Here is a 22,189-nt window from a genome sequence, read left to right as displayed (position 1 = left end):
TTCTTTCTCTAAGGAAGGAGCCGAGTTGTCAGATAAGCAAACCTCAGGTAAAGCTTCTCGACCCTGATTCAGGTAGATATTACCAGTCACATATAACCTCTTTCACCTGGATGGCATTCCTTACGATTCATATACAAATGGACCTGCACTTCATTTAAATTTTAAAATGCTTCTCTCAGCTGTCTCAGTTGCTGAGTTTTGTAATGAGGAGGAATAGCAGGAACCCTCAGGGCCTCCAAGCACACTTGGGCTGTGTGTGTACTGTACAAAGGCACTTAGCCAAGGTGATGAGTGGGGATAGAAATCCAGTCCTCCCTCTGATAACTAGTCAAGCCGTATAGCCTGGTCCAAAGGGCGTCAGGCAAAGGAGGGGATGCCTTTTAGTAATTAGTCCCATTACCCAGAGAAAGCACTGTTTAAAATTCACCTGTAGAGGTCTGGGTAGCTCAGTCAGTTAAGGGTCTGCCTTCAGCTCATGATCTCAGGGTCCTGGGATAGAGCCCCATTTCGGGCTCCCTGTTTAGCAGGGAGTCTCCCTCTGCCCTCCCCCTTTTTCTCTCCCCTCCCCCACTCCCGTGCTTGTTTTGTCTCGAATAAAATGGATAAAATCTTTTAAAAATAATAAAATAAATAAATAAATAAATAAATAAATAAAAATAATAAAATAAAATTCACCTGTAAATAAGTGGCACTTCTTTGTAATCTACCTAAAAGAATTACAGGTGCCAGCTGAGGCCCCAGACATCAACCACCTGCAGCCTGCCCCCTTAAAATGATCTACATTACTTGTATGTAGAACTGTGCTTTGTCCACAGACTTCCTCAGCTCCAGCCATTCCCTACTCTTCTCAGGCTTCACCCTTATTTTAAACTTTGGACTTCCAGTTGTATACACTGCAAGTACAAGACCCATTCTTTCTGATTCTTATTTTACCTAGAAATTCAAGTACAGATGTTTCCTGGAATACTCAACCCTCGAGATGTATAGATTGTTTTGTAAAGTACATAATACAATTTCAGAGATGAAGAAAATGTTGCATTACAGATTGAACACACAAAACAGTCTGGTGCCCAAACGAATACCAAAGAACCCAGTATCAGTAAACTGAATATATTCTTACTCAAACCTGATAGGGCATGGCTAATCCGGCAACTCTACAAAATTTACGGTTTTCATACATGCCTTCTTTTTTAATATCTGTCATTGAGATATAATTTGCACACCACAGAATTTACCCACTTAAAGTATACAAATCAATGTTTCTAGAATATTCACAGAGTTGTACAACCTTCACCACAATCAAATTTAGCACATTCCCATCACCATGAAAAGAAACTTTGTGCCCATTAGTATTCACTCTCTGTTCCGCCTTCCCCCCAAATACTGGCAATCACTACTTTATTTTCTGTCTCTGTAGATTCTAGACATTTCCTATAAATGGATTTATACAATAGGTGTTTTTTTATGACAGGCTTCTTTCACTGACCATCATGTTTTCAAGGTTCATCCATCTCATAGCGGGTGTCCATCCTTCATTCCACCATATGAATAGACCCTATTTTGTTTGTCCATTCTTCAGTTGATGGGCATTTGGGTTGTTTCCACCTGTTGACTATCATAAATAACGCTCTGACTTACCTTTTGAAAGTCTCATTCTGGTGGTTGTGTTGAAAATAGGATAGAATGGCACATCTGAGACAGGGAGAACAGCGAGGACATTCTTCCAGGGATCCCACTGAGAGGTTGGGTGGCTAACGCTGGGGTAGACAAGTCACAAATGGCCACATTCTGATGTATTTGCATAGAACCTGCTTCTGAAGCTTTCCGTGCATATTTTTTCTTTTCTAAGCCATCACTACCAGTACTTCGGTGTATTTTTGCCAACTTCTTGGATCACATGTATAACACCTTGATGTAAACACCTACGTTTATCTTTCTTGCTGAGTATGTGTTAGGCATTTAACAAAGTCTCAGCTCCCCCAGGGTTTGCCTGCATGAACCAACCAAATCAAAATCTGCAAAAGGAGAATTCTCTAGTGTCTCTACAGTTTCGCTGTAAAGATTTCACGGCCTCATCCTCTAAAATTATTTCATCAAGTTCAATGGATATGTGTTCTTTAATTTGTTGCTAGCCCATTTTTTTTCCAACAACATTGCTAATGATATTTCTGTAGCAGACTTCTTGTCTAACATACCAGTTGAAATGTCAAAAAGTATAGGGTTTAAAAAGCTTTTCTCTGATGGAATATACTCCTTCAGACATACATGGTAACTTGATTTGAACAATGTCAAAAGGGCATTTTCTTGGTTAGATTAAAATTTTGTTTGCATGCATTTTTCAATAGCTTTCAGCTGTTGAGTAGTGGCATCTGTAAGAAGTAGCTGGGAGACTTAGGTAATAGTATTTGGTATATATAAAAGCAGCACAGCTCCCTGAGAAAGCTGGTCTCTGACAGAAGAGTGGACTTTATTCTGCTGGGCACCTGGAGGAATTTGTCAACAAGTTTAGGAGTAAAAGTCCGAAGGAGCTAGAATTCTCTGCAATTAAGGTGGCAACCAAGTAAGCAGTATCCATCTTTATGACATGAACAACAAACTTGATTAAATAAAATAGGGCAGCATTAATTGACCTGACTTGGGCCATGCTGGAAGTAGACAACCATCTCAAATCAAAGGGATGCTAGAGAACCCTCCTAGAGGGTTCCTAGAGGAAATGGAGGACACACTCAATTGGGGTTATTGAGGACAGTTTAATGAAGACATTATTACAGAGGTGAGGTTTGGGGTAAGAGAAAAAACAAGAGATGTGAAGTATCTTGGAATTGTCATCACCCCTGTCTAAAAAGGAAAGGGGAGAAAGATGTTTCTGGAACCCAGGGGGCAGTAGCCATAAGAAAGAGCTCTTGTCTCCAACTTGGAACACAGCCACTGCCAACCATCAGGCTGGCAGGAAGGGAGCTGGGACTCTCCAACGCCCTGTAAGCAGGGCCCCGGGGCAGGTGGAATTGAGAAGAATGGAGAGTGGATCCAGAGGTATAAGTAGAAAGTATTCAACACATAAACAAAAAAAGCCAGGCAGCTTGATCTGAGCTTTTAAGAAGTGTAGAAGTTGTAAAAATTCTCCTGGGAATGAGCAGGCAAGGCAGGCTCTCAGAAGCTGGTATTCCAAGCAGCATGGAATATCAAAACAGCTGTTAAAATGCAGGTCTTCTCTGGAAGAGAAAAGGGAGGTATGCCTGGCAGTATGCTTACTGCAACTACCCAGAGAGGATTTCCCAGAGCCTGGAGCAAGGAAAACACTGGAAGCCACTGGAAGAAGCCATGACTGCCCAAAGGTCTTCTGGGAAGTGCAGTCCCAGCCACTAGAAGGAAGATTTCTGAGCACACCCCAAGGATGCCACAAAAGTGTCGGGTTTCAGGGAAATGTGAGGAGCCAGAACCTTAAAAGCATGTATGGGGGATCAGTCAGTATTGGGGTTCTGCATCATTCACATCATCTCCAAGCTTCTGTTCTTTCATTTCTATAGCTATATAATTGACAAGACCAATGTGGGTGTTTGATTATGGGAACCGTCATGGGTCGTACAGCAACAAAGAGAAAAGCCCCCTGCGGCATCTGTGCAAAGATCAGAGAGGACTTCATGAGAAGTCATGTGACAAGGCACTGCGGGATGTGACAAGGCACTTAGAAAAAGAGACTTGGAAAGAGCAAGCTGCTGTGTGAGTGAACCCAGAGTATACAGGACAGCTAAAGGCCCCTCCCCTGAACCTCAGAATTCTTGCCCTGCACAGTGCTAAGTTAGGAGGAAGAAAAACAAGAGGCAACACTGGCCGCCCTCAGGGGACAGAAGGCATAGGCTCTGTTGGACAAGCAGATCTCCCTGGATCCAGACTTGGGTCCCTGGAGTCAGTCGGTATGATTCAGTCCCCGAGGCCAAATTCCCAACGAGGAAGGCCACTGGAGTGCCCAAGAGCAAGTCTCTCACCCCCCATAAGAGTTGTCTTCTAAACAAGTCCAGGGCTCAAGGCAAAATTCTTAAATACCATTTTGCTATTTTATCATCTGTGTAAAGACATTTTCAAAAACAAGAGTCCCTGTAACCCACCAAACACTAAAGTGTACCTCAGCTGAATTCAGGGTAAAGCTTAGTGCTGTCGGGGGCCCTGTGAAGCCAGGATGTCCATGTTCTACTTGTTAACAGAGAAAACAGCACTCTGTGATCAGTTGTAATGATAAAAAACAATTTTCAGACATCCAAAAATTAAGAAAGTGAAAAAAGCCATTTCTAACCGGCTGGACATACCAGAAAATCCAACCTAAATTTGTTCATGTAACTGAATGGACATGGGGCAGATCTGCAGGTATGGTTTGATCCAGGCTCTAAGAGCTTTTACCAGAACCCGGGTTTGCTCACACTTTTTTTTTTTTTTAAGATTTAATGTATTTATTTGACAGAGAGAGAGCCAGAGAGCACAAGCAGAGAGAGAGAGGGAGAAGCAGGCTTCCCACTGAGCAGAGCCCAACCCAGGGCTCGATCCCAGGACCCCAGGATCATGATCAGAGCCAAAAGCAGATGCTTAACCAACTGAGCCACCCAGAAACCCTGCTCACACATTTCTCAACTCCATTCCTTCATGGCTTCTCTTCTCACGATTTTAAGATGATTGGCCAGTTCATGTCCAGAAGGAAAGAGAGTCTGTCTTTCTCTCTCTGTACTTTCTCCTTCCCTTCCTTGCTCTCTCTGTGTCTGTTGGTGTGCCCATCTCTTTCTTTCCTAATAGTTGAATAAAAATCCATGGCCTGACTCTCACTGGCCCATCCCTGAATCAATGCCTGTGGGCCTGAGGAATAGGACATGCTCATCAGTTTAAGAGAATCAGAGCCTAGCCCAGAGCTGAAGGTGGAACTAATCTGACCCAATCCATGTGAGTGATGGTCCCAGAGGAAAGTTTCCCCGAGGGAAATTCAGTCTTGTGGGTAAGGAAGAATTGATGCCCAGTCACTATAAATGACAAGTGCTAAAGATGAATGAACATACCGGGCCCCCCTCTTCACAAGAAGTAAAAGGATCCCCGAGAGAGAAACTGAAAAGGAATAGGATGCTCACCCAGAGAAACTTCTTCTTAGGCAGGGTTTGTGCACATGGACAGGTAGCCAGGTTAAGCTTGCATTCCAGACCCAGACTATTTCAGTCAAAGATGGCTGCCTGTTTCTCAGCTCACCTTTGCCTATCCTGCACTCATTTTCTCTCACTCTGTGTATCCATAACTCTGGAGCTCAGGAGGTTAGAAGTCGGAGCATGGTTCAGTTGGATTCTCTGCTCAGGATCTCACTGGGCTGAAAGCATGCTGGGGCCAGGGTCTCATCTGGGACTTGGGTCCTCTTCCAAGACTTGAGTTCCTTATGGTTGTATGACTGAGGTCTCCATTCTCTTAATAGAGGTCAGCCAGGGAGAGACCTCTAAGGTCCAAAGGCCCACACTAGGTCCTTGCCACATGGTCCCCTCCATTGGTTCTCTTACACTGAATCCCTCTGATTTCAGAAAAGGCCTAGTTCCTTGTAATGGTGCACTTAGTTAAGTGAAGCCCACCCAGATGCTCTCCATTTTGATTAAGTCAACAGATTAATAAAAATTAGAGAGGTGACACTGCATCACACCCAGTTTCCACCTGCGTTCGAGGGAAGGAGATTACACAGGGTGTGCAAGGGGAGGTTGGGGCCATCTTAGAATTCTAACACAGTTCAGTTACCAAACTGATTACTGATTCTTCTGGAATCAGCCCTTTCCTGTTCAGTCTATGTGATTTGGGGTAAAGTGTATCATCTTCCAGTCCATAGTATGGAACCAGCACTGTGAGAGGAGGACATGTTGAAGACATGGTGTGTAAATCAGCTTTGGCTGCAGTAACAAATAACCCCGAAGTCTTAATGGCTTCCTGTAACAATTATTTCTTGCTCCTGAGTATTCAGGTTGGCTAGGTTACACAATCTGGCAGCAGAGTTGACATTGAAAGATGAACCAGAGCAGCACTGCTTCCCCGCATGCAAGGCTGGGTTCATGTCTGTTTCATGTGTCTCCATCTACATGTTCCCTCACATGGAGAAGCAACTGTCAAGCCAAATCATGTGAGCCCATTTAAGACCACTGTTGGTGGAATCTATCACTTCTGCTCACATTCCAATAACCAAAGCACCAAGTAAGCAGTGTTGAGATGCATGACAAAGTAATATGGCAAAGGCATGGAATGTAGAAGCCTAATAAAGGGAGTAATCAAAGGAATTGGGAACAGTCATTTAGGCCACCACACTCAGGAGTGTTTGAGAGGGTTTCAGAGACTGAAGGAAATTCCTAGTCTTCTCCCATCTAAGGACAGCTCTTCCCTCCAGATCCCATCAGCCTATGGCTGGTCTGATTATCAAAGGCCAGGATGGAGGTGAAGGCCAGGAGGGTGTAGATATCTGTCCAAAGGTCAGACAAGCCCATATCCCTTTCTTTTTTTTTTTTTTTAATATTTTTTATTTATTTATGATAGTCACACAGAGAGAGAGAGAGATAGAGAGAGAGAAGCAGAGACATAGGCAGAGGGAGAAGCAGGCTCCATGCACCGGGAGCCCGACGTGGGATTCGATCCCGGGTCTCCAGGATCACGCCCCAGGCCAAAGGCAGGCACCAAACCGCTGCGCCACCCAGGGATCCCCCATATCCCTTTCTGAAACAATCAGTAACTGAGGCAGTAAAGGGAAAGAAATATCAATGAATCCCCTCTGATGACTGAGGATCCCAGATGTCAATGGATGCCTGGGATGGATTTATAGAGTGGGTACTCACTCCAAAACACACTTTGGAGATGTCCCACCTATTCATGGTGTGGCCTGGCAATTCTGCAGGCTCTAATTTTATTTTATTTTTATTAATTTTATTTTTTACTTAAAAAAATTGTATACATGTATGTTTTCCAGGAAAGTAATACAGATGTTTTTAAAGGTAAGAATGGGCAACAAACTTTTAAGTATAAAGAAATATCAAATATTTAATATTAAGTTCCTTATTGTGTTGTCACTCTCCATCACGACAGCATTTCTTCAATAGAGCCAGGTAAACATGCATATACACACACACATACACACACACAGCCTCAAGACACAGCCACCTCTCCTTGGCCGGGCAGCCCATCCCCAGCAGCCGTGGTGACTCCCTGGACACCAGGACTAGAGAGAATAATGTAATTCTAGGTCCCACAGGATGGCACGCTGAAGCTGCAGGAACATTCCCAGCCCCCATCAAGCTAGGTTCAGCGTCTGGAATGGGCCTGAAGGTGGGGGTTTCACCATAGGAACCTAGCTGGGGTGATATTCAAATACTTGATACCCAGGATGGTGCAGGTCCTGACCAATCAGGACCATGGCCAGCACACTGTGATCTGCATGCCAGTGAAAGTGACCATGATCCCTGCAGGGGGTGGGGGGGAGGCTGGGAATCCAAAGGCAGGGTTGACATTGAAAGGTGAATGGGAGCAGCACCTGCCAGCATGACCCGCTGCTTCCCTGCATGCAAAGGACTGTACATCTCAACCTGAGACCCCAAGGGTCCTGCAGGGCATAAGCTGGATTTGTCTTCCTGCCTGAGGCAATCACCAATTATGTGTGCTGTGAGGCAAGCTGGCCTCCCGCCAGAGGAGGAGGTGAAGGGATTTACAGAATCTCTCTCTGATCTAACTTATTGGAGAAGTTAAAAGATACTCAGCCAGGAGGCAGCAGAGCGAGAGGTAAAAAGGCAAGATCCAAATCCTTACTATCCGAGAAGCCTTAGACCAGAGGTCCTTAACCTCTCGGGCTCAGTCCCCTCATCTGGAACATGGGAATCATAACTGCATCCACCTGGCAGAGTCTTGATGATGATGAAGCTAATGATACAGGTAAAGTCCTTGGAGCAGTACCTGATGCAAAGCTGGCCCTCCAGGAATCACTGTTGTCATCCAAGGTGGGAGGACGGTCCAGGAATTCAATCAAAACCAAATGATCAGGAGGGAAGGTGAGGTGGGGCGCCTGAGCGGCTCAGTTGATACAGCAGCTGACTCTTGATTTCAGCTCAGGTCATGATCTCAGGGTCCTGGGATCAAGCTCCATGTCAGGCTCTGCACGCAACCTGGAGTCTGCCTGGAGTCTCTCTCCCTCTGCTTCTCCTCCCACATGCGCTCTCTCAAATAAATAAATACATCTTTTAAAAAATGAAAGAAGGAAAGGTGAAGCACCAAAGCTCCATGACATTGGCAGCATGAAGTCTGACTCAAAGGAAAGTTGTTTTTATTAATGTTCCCCAGGAAAATCCAAGGCCAAAGGAAAGCAGATATATTGAGCTGGATCCAAGGCTGCCTGGACCCGATCGGAACCTGTACAGACTCATTCTCAGGCAATACCCGTCTCTGATCAGCCAGTCTGGCCCAGCTAAGCTGGGGGGGACTGGTGTGGTGGTAACAAGATCAAGATCTGTGATTGGGAAGCAACATGAGCTGCCATTTCCCCGCCAGGATGAAAGGAAAACCAAATCAGACCCTACATAACACCTGCAGGGCCACACCTTCCATATGCCAGTCTTTTAATGTTCTATAATAACTTCATGTGACATCTGAAAATATACCAGTCTCTACAACACCTACCCGTGCTGCTTTTTAAAATCCACCCACCTCTTATGAACACCAGAGATTTGGGAGAACTCAGGCAAGCTTTTCTTCTTATCTAGATGAGACATCTATTGCGGATGCGTGACCAGGAAAAGGATCCAGGGCGTGCTGATAGCAGAACACAAGTGCTCTAGATGCCTAACTTGCTACCTGAGGGAAGTCATGAGAAACAACTCTGATTGCTATTTTTGAGACGGTGTAACGCCTGGGAGGTGGCAAAGCACACTGCCGTCCCCCTCTCCTGAGCCGGAGGCCGAGAGCATCTTGCAAATTTCCAGAAGTAACTCCATCCCTCTCAGCCTCCAAAGGATTGGGCCGGTGGGCTTGCTTTGCTGGGCTATAATCACATGGGTGACTGACTTACACTATTTTCTTTTATTTCAACCCATCCCCAAAGCCCAGAGCAACTTAAAACCTGAAGAGCCACCACCTTCATCAAAAAAAGAATTTTTTGAAAGCTTAACTGATAACTCCACAGTCATTCATTCAGCTGACTCCCAAGGAAATGGGAGGCATCTGGAAAATGTATTTAAAAATTGATTTAATGTTGAGCCATGTTAAATGTTTTAATTTCCAAGCAATGCCATGCCCACCAAACATCAATTAGTCCCAGCAATCGGGCAGGAATATTGGCTTCTGTGGAGGGATTCATTTATTTCAGCTCTGCTAAATATCTAAGGAGAAATCCAATACTGCCTGTAGCTCTGAGGAAGGGACATTAAGCCAGATTAGAAGCCAGATCAGGCCCTGGCTAAAATGGTGCCTTTGCCAGCACCTGCCACTCCCCAGTATCTCTCTCTCTGGAAGGAGGGCAGGAAATTCTACATAAAGTCCTCATGCTGGGGCAGCCCGGGTGGCTCAGCGGTTTAGCCCTGGCTTCAGCCCAGGGCGTGATCCTGGAGACCCGGGATCGAGTCCCACGTCGGGCTCCCTGAATGGAGCCTGCTTCTCCCTCTGCCTTGTGTCTCTGCCTCTCTCTCTGGGTCTCTCATGAATAAATAAATAAAATCTTTAAAAAAAAAAAAAAAAGTCCTCATGCTGTTGAGAGAAAACACCCTTCCCCTCCCCACCCCCACAGTTTCTCTCTGTCTCTGAGCCAGAAAGCAAGAGAGGCTGAAATGGGGCAGAGAATGGCTCCCTGCTGAGGACACAAGCCAGCTTGAGACCTTTTAAAAATCATTTTTAATAATTATTCTTCCTTTTGGTGCCTTTTAAATTTCAAGGCCCTGGGGTCTCCCTGCCCCCAATGGAGGCTGTGGGGTGGGGTAGGGGTCTCACAGTCTGAAGTGCTCTGTTTCCACACAGTGGGGCCAGCTGCTTGGGCACCAAAGGGCGGTGTGCACATGCACTCACCACATGGTCTCAGGCACGATAACCAGCAGAGGACAGCCAAGCCAAAGACCCCAGGTGCCAGGGGCTCCTAGAAGGAAACAGGAGAGCACAGGAGGTCTCAACAGCTGGCAACGAAGGGCAGACACAGCAGGGCAGGGCAGCTCCCTGGGTCTCCCTCTGGACCACTCATTTCATCTCCTGGAATGCTATTTGCTCTTCTCTGAAAAAGGAATAGTGGCCCCAAAGCAGGGGGTCGGGGGGTTGGGGGCGAAGAGAGTGGCAAGGGAGTAAAAATTAAATGATATTGTGTGAATAAGCTTGTAGCTGAGCTGCCTTAGTCGAGTCACCTGAGGAGACTGTTAAAAATACCAATTTCAGGGGGCACCTGGATGGCTCAGGTCATGATCTCACGGTCCTGGGATCAAGCCCATGTTGGGCTCCCTGCTCAGCAACCTTGCTCTCTGCCCCTCCCCCTTCTGCTCATGCACATGCTTGCTCACACACTCTCTCTCAGATAAATACAAAATCTTAGAGAAAAAATGCAAATTCCAGAATCATCCCCTGGAGATTGTGATTGAGCAAGCCTGGGATGAGGCCCTGGAATCTGTATGTTAAGGATTTCTCCCAAGTGATCCTGATAATGCAGCAAGTTTAGGATACAAGAGATTAAGAAATGCCTCGACCACAGGAAGGGCCTGTGGGGTAAAGGGAAGGTATCCAGGGTCCAGTGGGGACACTACTCTCTGACACTGCTGGTTCAAGGAAAAACTGATCCTGTCTCTCTACAGGGGATGTGGCAATATCCATCAAAATAAAAAATGCATACACCCTCTGACCCAGCAATCTCACTTTGAAGATTTTATCCCACAGATCTACTCAAACAGATGCAAATGATAAAAGGCTATTCCCTGAAGCTTTGTTTGTAATAGTTTTAAAAAAAATAGAAAAAAATGGAAATATCCATCTGTACACATCTGGTTAAATACAATTATGGTGTAGCCAGAAAACCAACAATTGCATGGCTCCTAGGAACAAATACAGAACTGTCTCCAAGATAAACTGTTAGGTGAGCTATGCAAAGTACAGAACAAAGGGTATAACAACCTTTTATGAAAATGCAGAGATAACAAAAAAGAAAAGAAAATGCAGAGATAATCTATGGATAAGTCTAGACTATCTCTGGACAAATACACAAGAAGCTGGTAACATTATTGGCCTTTGGAGAAGGAACTAGGTGACGAGGGGACAGAGAGACTTTCTCTTTCTGACCTTACACTTTTGAATCCTGTGCATTACCTCATGTGTGTTACGTATTACACACAAAACATATTTAAAAATAATTTTTAGGGGCTACTGGGTGGCTCAGTTGTTAGGTGTCCAACTCAATTTCAGCTCAGGTCATGATCTCAGGGTCATGAGATCAAGCCCCACATCAGGCTCTGCACTGGGCATGGAGCCTGCTTAAGTCTCTCGTTCAGCCCCTTGCCCCACTCCCACCCCTTTCTCTCTCTCTCTCTCTCTCAATCTCTCTAATATAAATAAATAAATGCATATTATACTTCAGTGAAAAGTTTTTAAAATAATAATATTAAATCAGGGGCACCTGGGTGGCTCAGTTGGTTAAGCATCAAACTCTTGATTTCAGCTCAGGTTGTGATCTCAGGGTTGTGGGATAGAGCCCCGAGTTGGGCTCCATGCTCAGTAGAGAGTCTGGTTGGGATTCTCTCCCTCTCCCTCTGCCTCTCTCCGCCCCCCCACCCCAAATAAATAAATAAATCTTTAAAATAATAATAATAATAGCAAATCAAAGGTCATGGCTCCTGTTTGTAAGTGCCACCTCTGGCCACTTGTAGCTGTAGAAATTGGGAATCTCCCAGTTCTTCAAACCCAGGGAAAGGCTGGGGGCAGATGGAGGGAGATATTCAGGTCAGGAAAAGGTAGAGTGGAGGTTTTGAGCATCAAGTTCTGGATGCTCGCTGGGTATTCGCTCCTGCTGCTCTCTCTACCTGGGACACTGGCCCTATGGGGCAGAGTCCATATTCTCCCCAGCTTGGGCTGCAATTTAGCTATTACTGTCTTTGGGGAATTATGGGGCCATTCCCTGATCCCCCAAGCCTCGCTCAGCACCTCGCCCCCGTGTTCCCTTAGTGCCTGTGTTCTCTGTCATACTGCTTCATGGTCGCCTGGCTTCGTATGTCTTCCCTCGCCCCCATGCTCTCCTGAGAGCTCAGTGAGGGCACATCTAGTTTGGTCACTGCTATCTCCCCGGAGCCCAACATCACACTTAGTCCAAAGATGGTGCTCACTAAAGATAGAAGGGGTCACAGAGAAGTGACACAGGAGGAGGGAAGAGAGGAATAAGAAAGGCAAGGAAAGCCACACGCTCCCGACCCCCATATCCTAGCTCAGCCCTAGCCACCACCACCTCCCTCTGCCTCCTTCCTTCCTGGTCTTCTCAGGTGTGAAATCATCTTGTTCATTCACAAGACAGCCTTACCTGTCTTGCTCACATCTGTATTCCCAGCCCCTGCTGCAGGCCTGACACCTAGTAGGTGCCCAATATATGCTGGTTGGATGTATTAATTAATTCTGGTCAGGGCGGGGGGTGGGGGGGCCTGGGTGGCTCCTTCGGTTGAGCATCTGGCTTTAACTCAGGTCATGATCTTAGGGTCTTAGGGTTGAGTCCTGCATCGGGCTCCCTGCAAAGCGGGTAGCCTGCTTCTCCCTCTCCATCTGTCCCTCCCCCTCCCTGCTTGTGCTCTCGGGCTCTCTTTCTCTCCTTAATAAGTAAATAATAAAAATTAAAAAAAAAAAAAAAACTGGTCAGTGAGAAGGAGGTAGGATGCAAAGGAACCGCTGAAATGCATTGAGTCCCGAGAGAGTCTGATTCCATGAGCTCTGGGTGGGGACCGTGAACCCGGCTGTTTTAGAAGTTCCCCCAGGTGACCTGACTGCGCAGCCGGAGGGGGGTCATGTACAGAGCTTGGTAGGGACTTCGGATTTCCCTCCGAAGGCAGAGTCTGCAAAGACAGTGAGAGGCCCCACTCTGAATCTTAGGAACCTCCCCGCCCCAGGCCGGGCAGAGGGGGTACTGAGGGGCAGGGAGAAGGGGGCTAGGGGTGGGGGCCGGGGCAGAGGGTCGCGCTCACCAGGAGGAGAACCCGAGGAAGGGGCCCAGGTGGGCCGGGCGCTCGCGGGCGTGTCCGGCCAGGAGCGAGTGTTGGCGCCATCTAGCGCCCGCCGGAGGCTCTGCAGCTGCACCAGGCTGAGCTGCCGCCGCTGACCCGGGGTCACCGCCGCCGCGTTCTCGGGGCCCAGCCACGCGATCTGCTCCGCGGACAGCTCCTGCAGCGGAGAAAGGGGCCAGCACCCTCAGGGGGTGGGTGGAGGGGGGCCCTCCTCGGCCTTCCCAAACCGCAGTAACCGCCGAGGGCCCGCACAATTTTGCCACACCCGTGTACCATTTGTGCTCCTCTTGGGAATTTTCCTTAAAAATCACTTAGCTCTTTTCGCTACTAGAATAAATGTACTTTAAAAAAAAAAATGTAGATGTAAAACGTTAGGTGGAAATCTCCCCAAAAATGGAAGACCAGAGTGACTTTGCCATCAGCAATCATTAACAATAAGCCAAAAGGCATGAACGTTACTGAATTCTAGCTGGCTTTGCTGGCCAGCAATGTCTGAACCCGAGGCCTCTTCAAAAATGATAAAGAGAAGGAGCCTTGAAATGTTATGGAGGTGTTTAAGACGTTTTAGCTCCAAACTGAGGCTCCCTCCTTGAAGTAATCAGCATTAAAGGAGAGTTGAAAAGAAAGTCATGATTTTCTCACTGTGTGACTTAGTGTTAATTCGGGGCAAGACCGAATTAACATGAAGTGGGGTGTGGTACCTCCCCCTCACCTCAGGCTTCACGTCCAGGACCAGAGAAACACTGATGGAGGAGAAAACACAGGCCTACCAGCCAAAGATCTGATGTGTCCCAGCTCTGCCATAGGCTGGCTATGTGATCTTGAGCAAATTTCACAGCCTCTCTGGGCCTTTGGACTAGATGTGGGATGGCACGAAAACTCATCGCCCATGTGTATCCTGACCCTCTGGCATGCCTGCCTGCACTCCACAGGGTTGAATCCTGTGAGGGTCTCAGCGGAGGAAAGGCCTGGTAATCTATTAGTGACGGCCGCCATGGACACCGGAAGTGGGAACTCCTGCCAAGCACATTGCCTTTGAGGACACTGAACTCAAGGTGCTTCTAGCTCAGAGGACTTGGTGGTTACTCAAGGTGCTTCTAGCTCAGAGGACTTGGTGGCTAGTTTCAGTGGGTGTGGAATAAGATGGGATGGCAGGATTCTGAATTTGTAGAGAGGCTTCTAAAGTCATGCTGCTTATTTTCTAAGGGTCCCAAAGATTCTGGGAAAGGGGTTATGCCTCATCCACTCCTCTCTTTCTTCCTTCACCTTCTTCTTATTCCCTGTCTAGGGAGATGTTTCCCTCAAATTGTGTCATCCCCCTTAGAACCTTTCCCTGCTCTTCCCCTTCCAGGACACAATTCCAGCTCCTGAATGTGGCAATGGGGCCTCCATGCTTTGGGCCAAGCCCACCTGTCCAGCTGCCTTCCCACCAGCACTCTTCACTTGCAGGAGAATGAACACCCATATTTGTAGCCCTCAGGAGGAAGTACCTCTGTGTGTGCTTCCTTCTGCCTAGAACAATATTCCTCCCTCGACCTAGTTAACCTGTCATGCAAGGCCAGCATCACCTCCTTCCCCTACCCCCACCTCCTCACACATACACACACACACACAATACAGGTACTCCTCTGGCTTACACCTTACATCTACTATTAACACAGAGTCTGCATTATAAAAATTGCCTATTTTTCCAGTATGGCTGACTGGCAAGCCAGAGGCCAGAGTGAATCTCTAGGCCTACTGGATTGTGTTTTAAAAAAATAAATTCAAAGTGGTTGCCAACATTTAATTATTAGCAGGTTTCACACAAAAATGGAGACCTCTGAAATCTTAAAAAAGAAAAGGAAGATCCGGTAATACTGGGCCCATATTGTCATACTGCACTGATGTGATGTGCCAAAGATGAGAAGCAGCTTCCCCTTGGATAGAGCTAAGTTTACACAGTTCAGCTCAGACTCTACCCAGGCCACTGCACCGTCATGTTACTCCTAAAGCCCCGAAGGCACTGGGTTATATCCCTTCACCAGGCCATCACTGGTGTACCTCGAAATTTCTAAAAAAGACAAATAGCTGAACAAGGAAAGAACCACAAAGAGCACTCTGAACAAGACCAGTGGAAAGTGCTCAGCAACATGCCAGCATCCAGAACCAAGCCACCTATGCCATGTAGAGCCCCTCAAACATCTATTTCACCTACTTTGTGCTAGAAACTGTCCTGTGTTCTAAAGCCACTCCAGGTCGGCTAACCATCATGAAACGAACTGGTGATGAGACATCATGGGAGTTTGACCTCATTTGTGCGTCTTGCACAGTTGTGGTGGATAGAACTTATTTCCAAGTTACTCAGCAAGCGAGAACACCAGGGCCACTACTCATCGGAGCAGACTGTCCCCACCAAACACTCCCCTAAGCTTGTATGGGGACACAGAGCAAGGACCCCTTACCGACTACCCTGCTTCCCTATCTTAGTTGATCCAATGCTACCTCCTCAATTTTTTTCTATAGCAGTTTATCACCTGTCCTGTCGAGGTTTTCTCAATACTTCTCTTTAAATCACAAAAATATTTTTACTTTGATTTATTTAAAAAGGAAATGTTATACAGGTCCATAATCCCTCATCAGCAATTCTGAAGTCCAAAAAAAAATCTCAAAACTGAAGGTTTTTTCCAAAGTTTAAGACACACTTATTTGCCTGCAAAACCTGAACTGATGTAAGGCCCTTTAATAGTCTCTATTTATTCCAATTAGTGTGGCATCACTGACTTCTTCACAGAAATATTAATGTATAAGGTGCTTTCCCAGACACTGCTGGGAGTGTTAAGTTACATACTGCAGATTCAGAGTGATCTTTCTAAAATCTGAAAAATACTGAATTTGGAAATGTATCTATCTGTCCCCAAGGGTTTTGGATAAAGAAATATGAACCTCTCATACCACCATAAATAGAAAATCAATACAGCTTGCTATGAAGAGAGGAAATACAATTAAAGCATAAAATTTTAAGGAAAAAATGTGTTTAAACCTAAAATTATCTCGTGACCCATTCATTGTTGGCATACAGTTCTCCTCTGGCCCTATCAGCAGAAATCTGGTTGCAAGCCCCCAGAATCCAAGGCCTGCCATCTGTTCCCTTATGTGATTTGAAATGGGGTCAAGCTCCTATTTTCCTTGAGGAACTGAGTACCTACTTTGAATATCTCATCAGGAAGGCATTTGATTGCTGATGGCTGGAAATATGGCATCAGATCCTTGTCCAGCATTTGGAGCTCTTCCTTAGTTAATCCAGCTGGGGAGAAAAAGGAATCATGAGGGTTTAGTTCAAGCCATCGGAACTCTACTTGTTTTATTAATGGTGCTGCATAATGTACAGATCTGTGTGTTCTAGGCAAGCGTCATTCCTTACAAAAAGCCCTGAAAATCACACTGGAAAATCAAGTTCCTTAATCAACTCCAATTAAAAAAAAGAAAGTGGGTCACATTAGCCCTGATTGGTCTCCTACAACGAAAAGTATGCCCAAAAGGAGCTTCACTTTATGCAATTCAGATTGTGTATAAAACTATTTAGAAGCCAATTAAATCACATCCTAAACTATTTTAGTGTCACAAGAAGCACCAAAAGAGCCTGTTTAAAGAGCAGATTTGTAGACCCTACCCTCTGCAACCTCAAGTCATGAAGCTAAGATCTACTGTAACTTTAGAGATGTTCACTACATACAGCCAAGGATTCTTTTGTTGTTGTTGTTATTATTAATATTTTGTTTTTGTCCCGAGATTTAAGGTTGGAAAGGGAGAGAAGGCATGCTCAAGGTGCCTCTTACCTGCAATAGTCCCAAGCTCCTGCAGGACAGAGCTGGACCACTTGGTGGGATGCCCAAATACAGCTTCTGCCTTCCTCTTAAACTCAGCCAAGATGTGGATGCTGCAGAGCAGGGTCCCAATTCTGGCCATCACCACCCTAGTTAAGAGGGAAGGATACAGTGTGAGCCTGGGGGACTCTCCAGACACAATGGGTGCGCAGAAGGTAGGTAGGCTCAGCATCCAGAAAGGATCCAGCTGATTCCACTCCTTATTTTAGCCCCGGAAGGTGACAAAGCATCAGGAAGTACAGAACATCTTGCAGAATGAATGAGCTGGTCAATCAATCATTTGTCATTTTGAACACTACTGGTTTACTTACCTGAATTCTGAGATTTTTATAAGTGAGATTTCGGTGATGTTCATAGCACACAGGGTTGTACCAAGTCCTACTAAGTGGAAGCTCTTCAGATCCTGGACACTATAGCCCGAATCCTCCAGGAACCCTTGGAGAATGGATTTAGCCTAGAAAAATAAGGAAGAATAAAAGATGAATGACCCAGGGACACCTGAGTAGCTCAGTGGTTGAGCATCTGCCTTTGGCTCAGGATGTGATACCAGGGTCCTGGGATCGAGTCCCACATCAGGCTCCCCACAGGGAGCCTGTTTCTCCCTCTGCCTATGTCTCTGCCTCTCTCTCTCTCTCTCTCTCTCTCTCATGAATAAATAAATGAATAAAATATTTTTTTAAAAAAAGATGAATGATCCAGGGATGATGAAAATCCAAGGCCTGAGAGGATAACTGAGCTACAGCAGTAGCCTCCTGACCAATCCCCACTGTCCTCCTCTGGACACACTCCTTGTTCCAAACCATCCTAGCCACTGCATCCAGGCTCATGTTCCCCAAGTGCTGCTTCGAGTGAGTGTGTGAGTGTGTCCCCTCATCCAAGAAAGTGTGTTTTGGCAGTGAAACTCTTGTATCCTTTACCAGCATTATAGAAACTGTATCCCATGTCTGTGTCTGCTAGCTTATTTTCTCCAGTCATTCATGACCTTCAGATAGTTTGCTCATTTAAGTTCTCCTGCATCAGGATCCAAACTTTCCCAGCATCTGTTTCCAGAACTTTCTGACAAAACCTTTTAATAGTCTGCTTTTCTGCCTTTGCTCAAATCATCCCTCACATCTGAAATGTGCTTCCTGCCTTTCCGACTGTTAAAACTCAACCATCTTTTTATTTAGGGGGGTTCAAGTCAAATGTCACCTTCTTCATGAAGTCTTCTCTATCTCAGCCACAGTGAATTTTTCTTTTTTTAAAGTCCTACATTAATAGGTTTGTCCCTCTCTCTTCAATTCTAGATAGTATATCAAATGCTTTGGTACTGGAAACCACAGGGAGATCTCTTTAATGAGCTTTAAGAAGGCTGCTGTGTAGAATCCCTGAAATTCTTGCACAGAGGCCGTTCGTTATCTGTGGCTTTCTCTGGAGAGCCACCCCTCCCACACTCTTACTTCATGGGGTTCAGTTGGAGCTAACTGCCTTCTGAGTTCCAGGGGTGATGCTACGGCTGAGTCCTGACTTGTCATCCCTTAACCTGGCTCCCATGATTTGTTCTAGATTGGGCATGTGATCCAATCAAAACCAACCAGGATTTTGACTGGAATAATTAGGGGTGTCCTAATTGAAAGAGGAGAATAAAACAGTCTTTTTTCTCTGGAAGAACATTCTTTACTCTGGATTGGAACTTGGAAGGATAAACCTGAATCTGCTAGACTTCAACACATGGCATGAGCCTGCCTCTGACTGAAGCCAACACAAAGGAAAGCAGAGTCAAAAAATGGTGAGAGACAGATTCTTGATCATAATATTGAAGACTCAGGATCCAGCCATATCTAAGCTCTACCCTTGAACTTTCCAATTATGGGAGCCAATACATTTTTTTGCCTGGTCAAGCCACTTTAAGTTGGTTTTTCTGCCACTTGTAATTAAATGAACCCTGAATCACTTGCTCTACCTATGTTGCACCTGAGGAAGGATTCAAGTCAATCCTTTGGAGATGAACTGTATAATAAAGTCTGGATCCCTCTGTGCTCATAGGGGCAGGTGCATAAGATTACAAGAGGACAAGAGCTCACAAGACAAAGTTGGGGAGAAGACATCCAAAGACAAACATCTGAATGGGAGTGAGGGTCACAGGGATAGTATGAGTCTTCCCATCTCCTTTTATCAACAGTTCATCCCATCACACAGTGAGAATCATCACAGTATGGAGAGAAAGTGTTGGCAAAGATTGTGAAATGTTGCATTGGGTTTCCACTTTTCATGTCTGTTGCCTTCCCATCCCCAGGTCTGTTTAAATTCTACCTCTCCAGGGAAGACTGCCTGATTCCCCTATCTCAAATAGCCTCCCTTCCTATTTCCATGAACACCTTGCCCACTTTCTGTTATCAATTATAACAATTTAAAAACATTTTTCACTGTGTTCACTTTTTTGTCTTGTATCACCAAGTAGAATTCCCCAAAGACACACAACATACCCAGCTCATTCCCCATCGTAACCCTACCACTTGGCACAAGGACTTTTAAATGAATGAATGAATATCTGAGTGAGTGATCTACAGAAGTTGTAGGCAATATGTACTCCTTTGAAATGGCATCGGATTGCTGCTTCCACATGATGGATTGACTCTGGGGACATTTCCTGTTTCTGCAAATCAGACTGACCAGTGTCTTCATGAAATTGCCCTCAGGGATTACAAAGCCTACAGGTTCCATAGGGGAGTTTCAGTAATATCACACTCAGACTTAAATGTCTGACTGGGAATGTTTGTCCAAAATAATAATAGCTAATATTTACTGAATGTTTGCATGTACCAGCACTTTACATTTACATATACATATAGCCCTCAACTAACCTGTGAAATTTTTTAAGGTTTTATTTATTTATTAATGAGAGACACAGAGAGGCAGAAACACAGGCAGAGGGAGAAGCAGACTCCGTGTGGGGAGCCCGACATGGGACTTGATCCCAGGACCCCGGGATCACGACCTGAGCCAAAGGCAGACACTCAACTACTGAGACACCCAGGTGCCCATACCCTGTGAAATATTAAATTTTTTTTTTTAATTTATGATAGTCACAAAGAGAGAGAGAGAGAGAGGCAGAGACAAAGGCAGAGGGAGAAGCAGGCTCCATGCACCGGGAGCCCGACGTGGGATTCGATCCCGGGTCTCCAGGATCGCGCCGTGGGCCAAAGGCAGGCGCCAAACCGCTGCGCCACCCAGGGATCCCACCCTGTGAAATATTAATATTGTTCTTATTCTCATGGATGAGGAACAGAAGCACAGAGAGGGAAAGTAACTAAGCCACGGCTACATAGCTGGTAAATAATGGTGCTAGGATTAAAACCCAGGTGGTCTGGTTCCAGAGCCTGTACTCTTAGCCAGTGAAGATATTTGGGTATGAAGAGAAGAGATTTGGGGTCGTTTTTGAACTTTTCCTATTAAGGTTTCACAATCAGGTTTCACTAGTTGACTCATAACAATTTGTGCTCCCCAACTATCAGGCGTGCCCATTTTAAAATGAAAGTGCGAAAATACAATTCAAATAAAATTACTTTGAAGATGCAGTATTAAATTGTCTTGCCACTGGAACCTGGAAAATGCAAGCTCAGCCTGCAAGGTGATAAGCCAAAATATATTTGCTTGAATGACTGGACCAGTGTATCCGTAATGATTCCAAGACAATTAATACTAACACTTTTAGGCAATATTAACCCTCTGAAAAATGAATAGCTGGAAGATTTCAATCTCTCTGTTCATCCCTCTGGCTTCTCTAATAGTTTTTTCTCCCCTTATATTGGTTTTTAAACTGAACTCTGTTAATGTAGTTCCACCAGGTCTGACTATTAATCTAGAAACATGCATTTAAGGGTTTGATTGGGAGTGAAAGTTGAGGAACTGACTGCAAATGATATATGCAAATGTTAGGTTTTCATAAGCTCTTCAAACATATTGATAAATCTCACTGGCATCCATGGGAATTAAAATTGGTCCAAAGGGAAAGAGATACTCTAGTTTCTAAGTTGGATATATTTTTCTGTTTTCTCCCAGACTGCAAATAGAAGGATTTTAATATCCAAAGGGTGATGTGGCACTTCTCAAACAGTCAAAATCAGTTATTATAGAATGTCAGGATAGAAAGAACCTCAGATTGCTGAGTTTAGACCATCTTGCAAATGAGGCCAGATGCCAGAGAGAGGAAATGTGGTGTGGTGGTGGTAGTGGTGGTGGTGATGATGATGATGATGATGATAGCATCAGTGACTACAACAATGAAAACAATTCATTTTTATTGAATAAATACTATGTGCCAGGCATTGTTCAAAATGTTTCACATGTATTGGCTCACATAATCCTCATGGCCAGGGCTCCCATGCTACCCAGCCCCAGCGGGGCAGGGGGGGCGGGGAGTGCAATTCATATTGTGTTCTGTTTGAATACCACTCAGAGTATGGTATGGGACATGGCAATCCCGACTCCAAAAAGCTCATGCGAGTAGAGGACATGCATTGGTTTTGCCTACCCAGCACCCAACTTCCCTTTTTTTGAGAACACCAACAAAGGGAGGTTTCTTTGCTGCTGTAACAAATTACCACAAATTCACTGGATTAGAACAACACAGGTTTATTCTCTTACAATTTTGGAGGTTCTAAGTCCTAAAATGGATTGGCAGGGTGTGTTCCTTCTGGAGGCTCTAGAGAGAATTTATTTCCTTGCCTTTTCTAGCTTCCAGAGGCTGCTTGTAGCTGCATCCTCCAACTTCAGAATCAGCAGCCTAGTGCTTTTAAATCTTTCTCTGTATCCTGCTTCCATTGTCACATGGCCTCCTGTATCTGTGGCCTTCTGTCTCCTTCTCATAAGGACCCTTTTGATTACATTGGGCTCATCAAGAGAATCCTCCCAACTCAAGATCCTTAAATTAATTATTCTGTAAAATTCCTTTTGCCACCTAAGCATTTTCAGAGCTTGCAGGGATTGGGACATAGATGTCTTCGGGGGCCTTTATGCAGTCTCCCAAATTCCCATGCCCTACTGTCAGTTCACAGGGTCATGTTGAGATGGACCCCACTCCATGATGCTTTCCTAGCCAACTAACATATTCTACTTCTGACTGCTTGGGGTGGGCAACTG

General features: G+C 45.3%; 1 protein-coding gene across 3 annotated transcripts in view; it reads right to left on the bottom strand.

The window, feature by feature from the left end:
• Nucleotides 1-9,846: 9,846 nt before the first annotated feature.
• OTOA (otoancorin) overlaps nt 9,847-22,189 on the bottom strand; it is a 68,696-nt gene continuing 56,353 nt past the window's right edge. For all 3 annotated transcript variants that reach the window (XM_077906984.1, XM_077906985.1, XM_077906986.1), the window contains 5 exons: nt 17,380-17,522; nt 17,021-17,157; nt 16,391-16,488; nt 13,164-13,359; nt 9,847-10,102 (listed from right to left, as the gene is read on the bottom strand). In XM_077906984.1, coding sequence (XP_077763110.1) covers nt 10,032-10,102; nt 13,164-13,359; nt 16,391-16,488; nt 17,021-17,157; nt 17,380-17,522 — 645 coding nt within the window. In that variant the 3' untranslated portion in view covers nt 9,847-10,031. The remainder of the gene's footprint in view (nt 10,103-13,163; nt 13,360-16,390; nt 16,489-17,020; nt 17,158-17,379; nt 17,523-22,189) is intronic.

This window comes from Canis aureus, chromosome 8 (assembly GCF_053574225.1).
Source record: "Canis aureus isolate CA01 chromosome 8, VMU_Caureus_v.1.0, whole genome shotgun sequence".
In the NCBI taxonomy this organism is placed as follows: domain Eukaryota; kingdom Metazoa; phylum Chordata; class Mammalia; order Carnivora; family Canidae; genus Canis; species Canis aureus.
The sequence above is the reverse complement of the archived record's forward strand: the minus strand, read 5'-3'. Positions and strand labels throughout refer to the sequence as shown.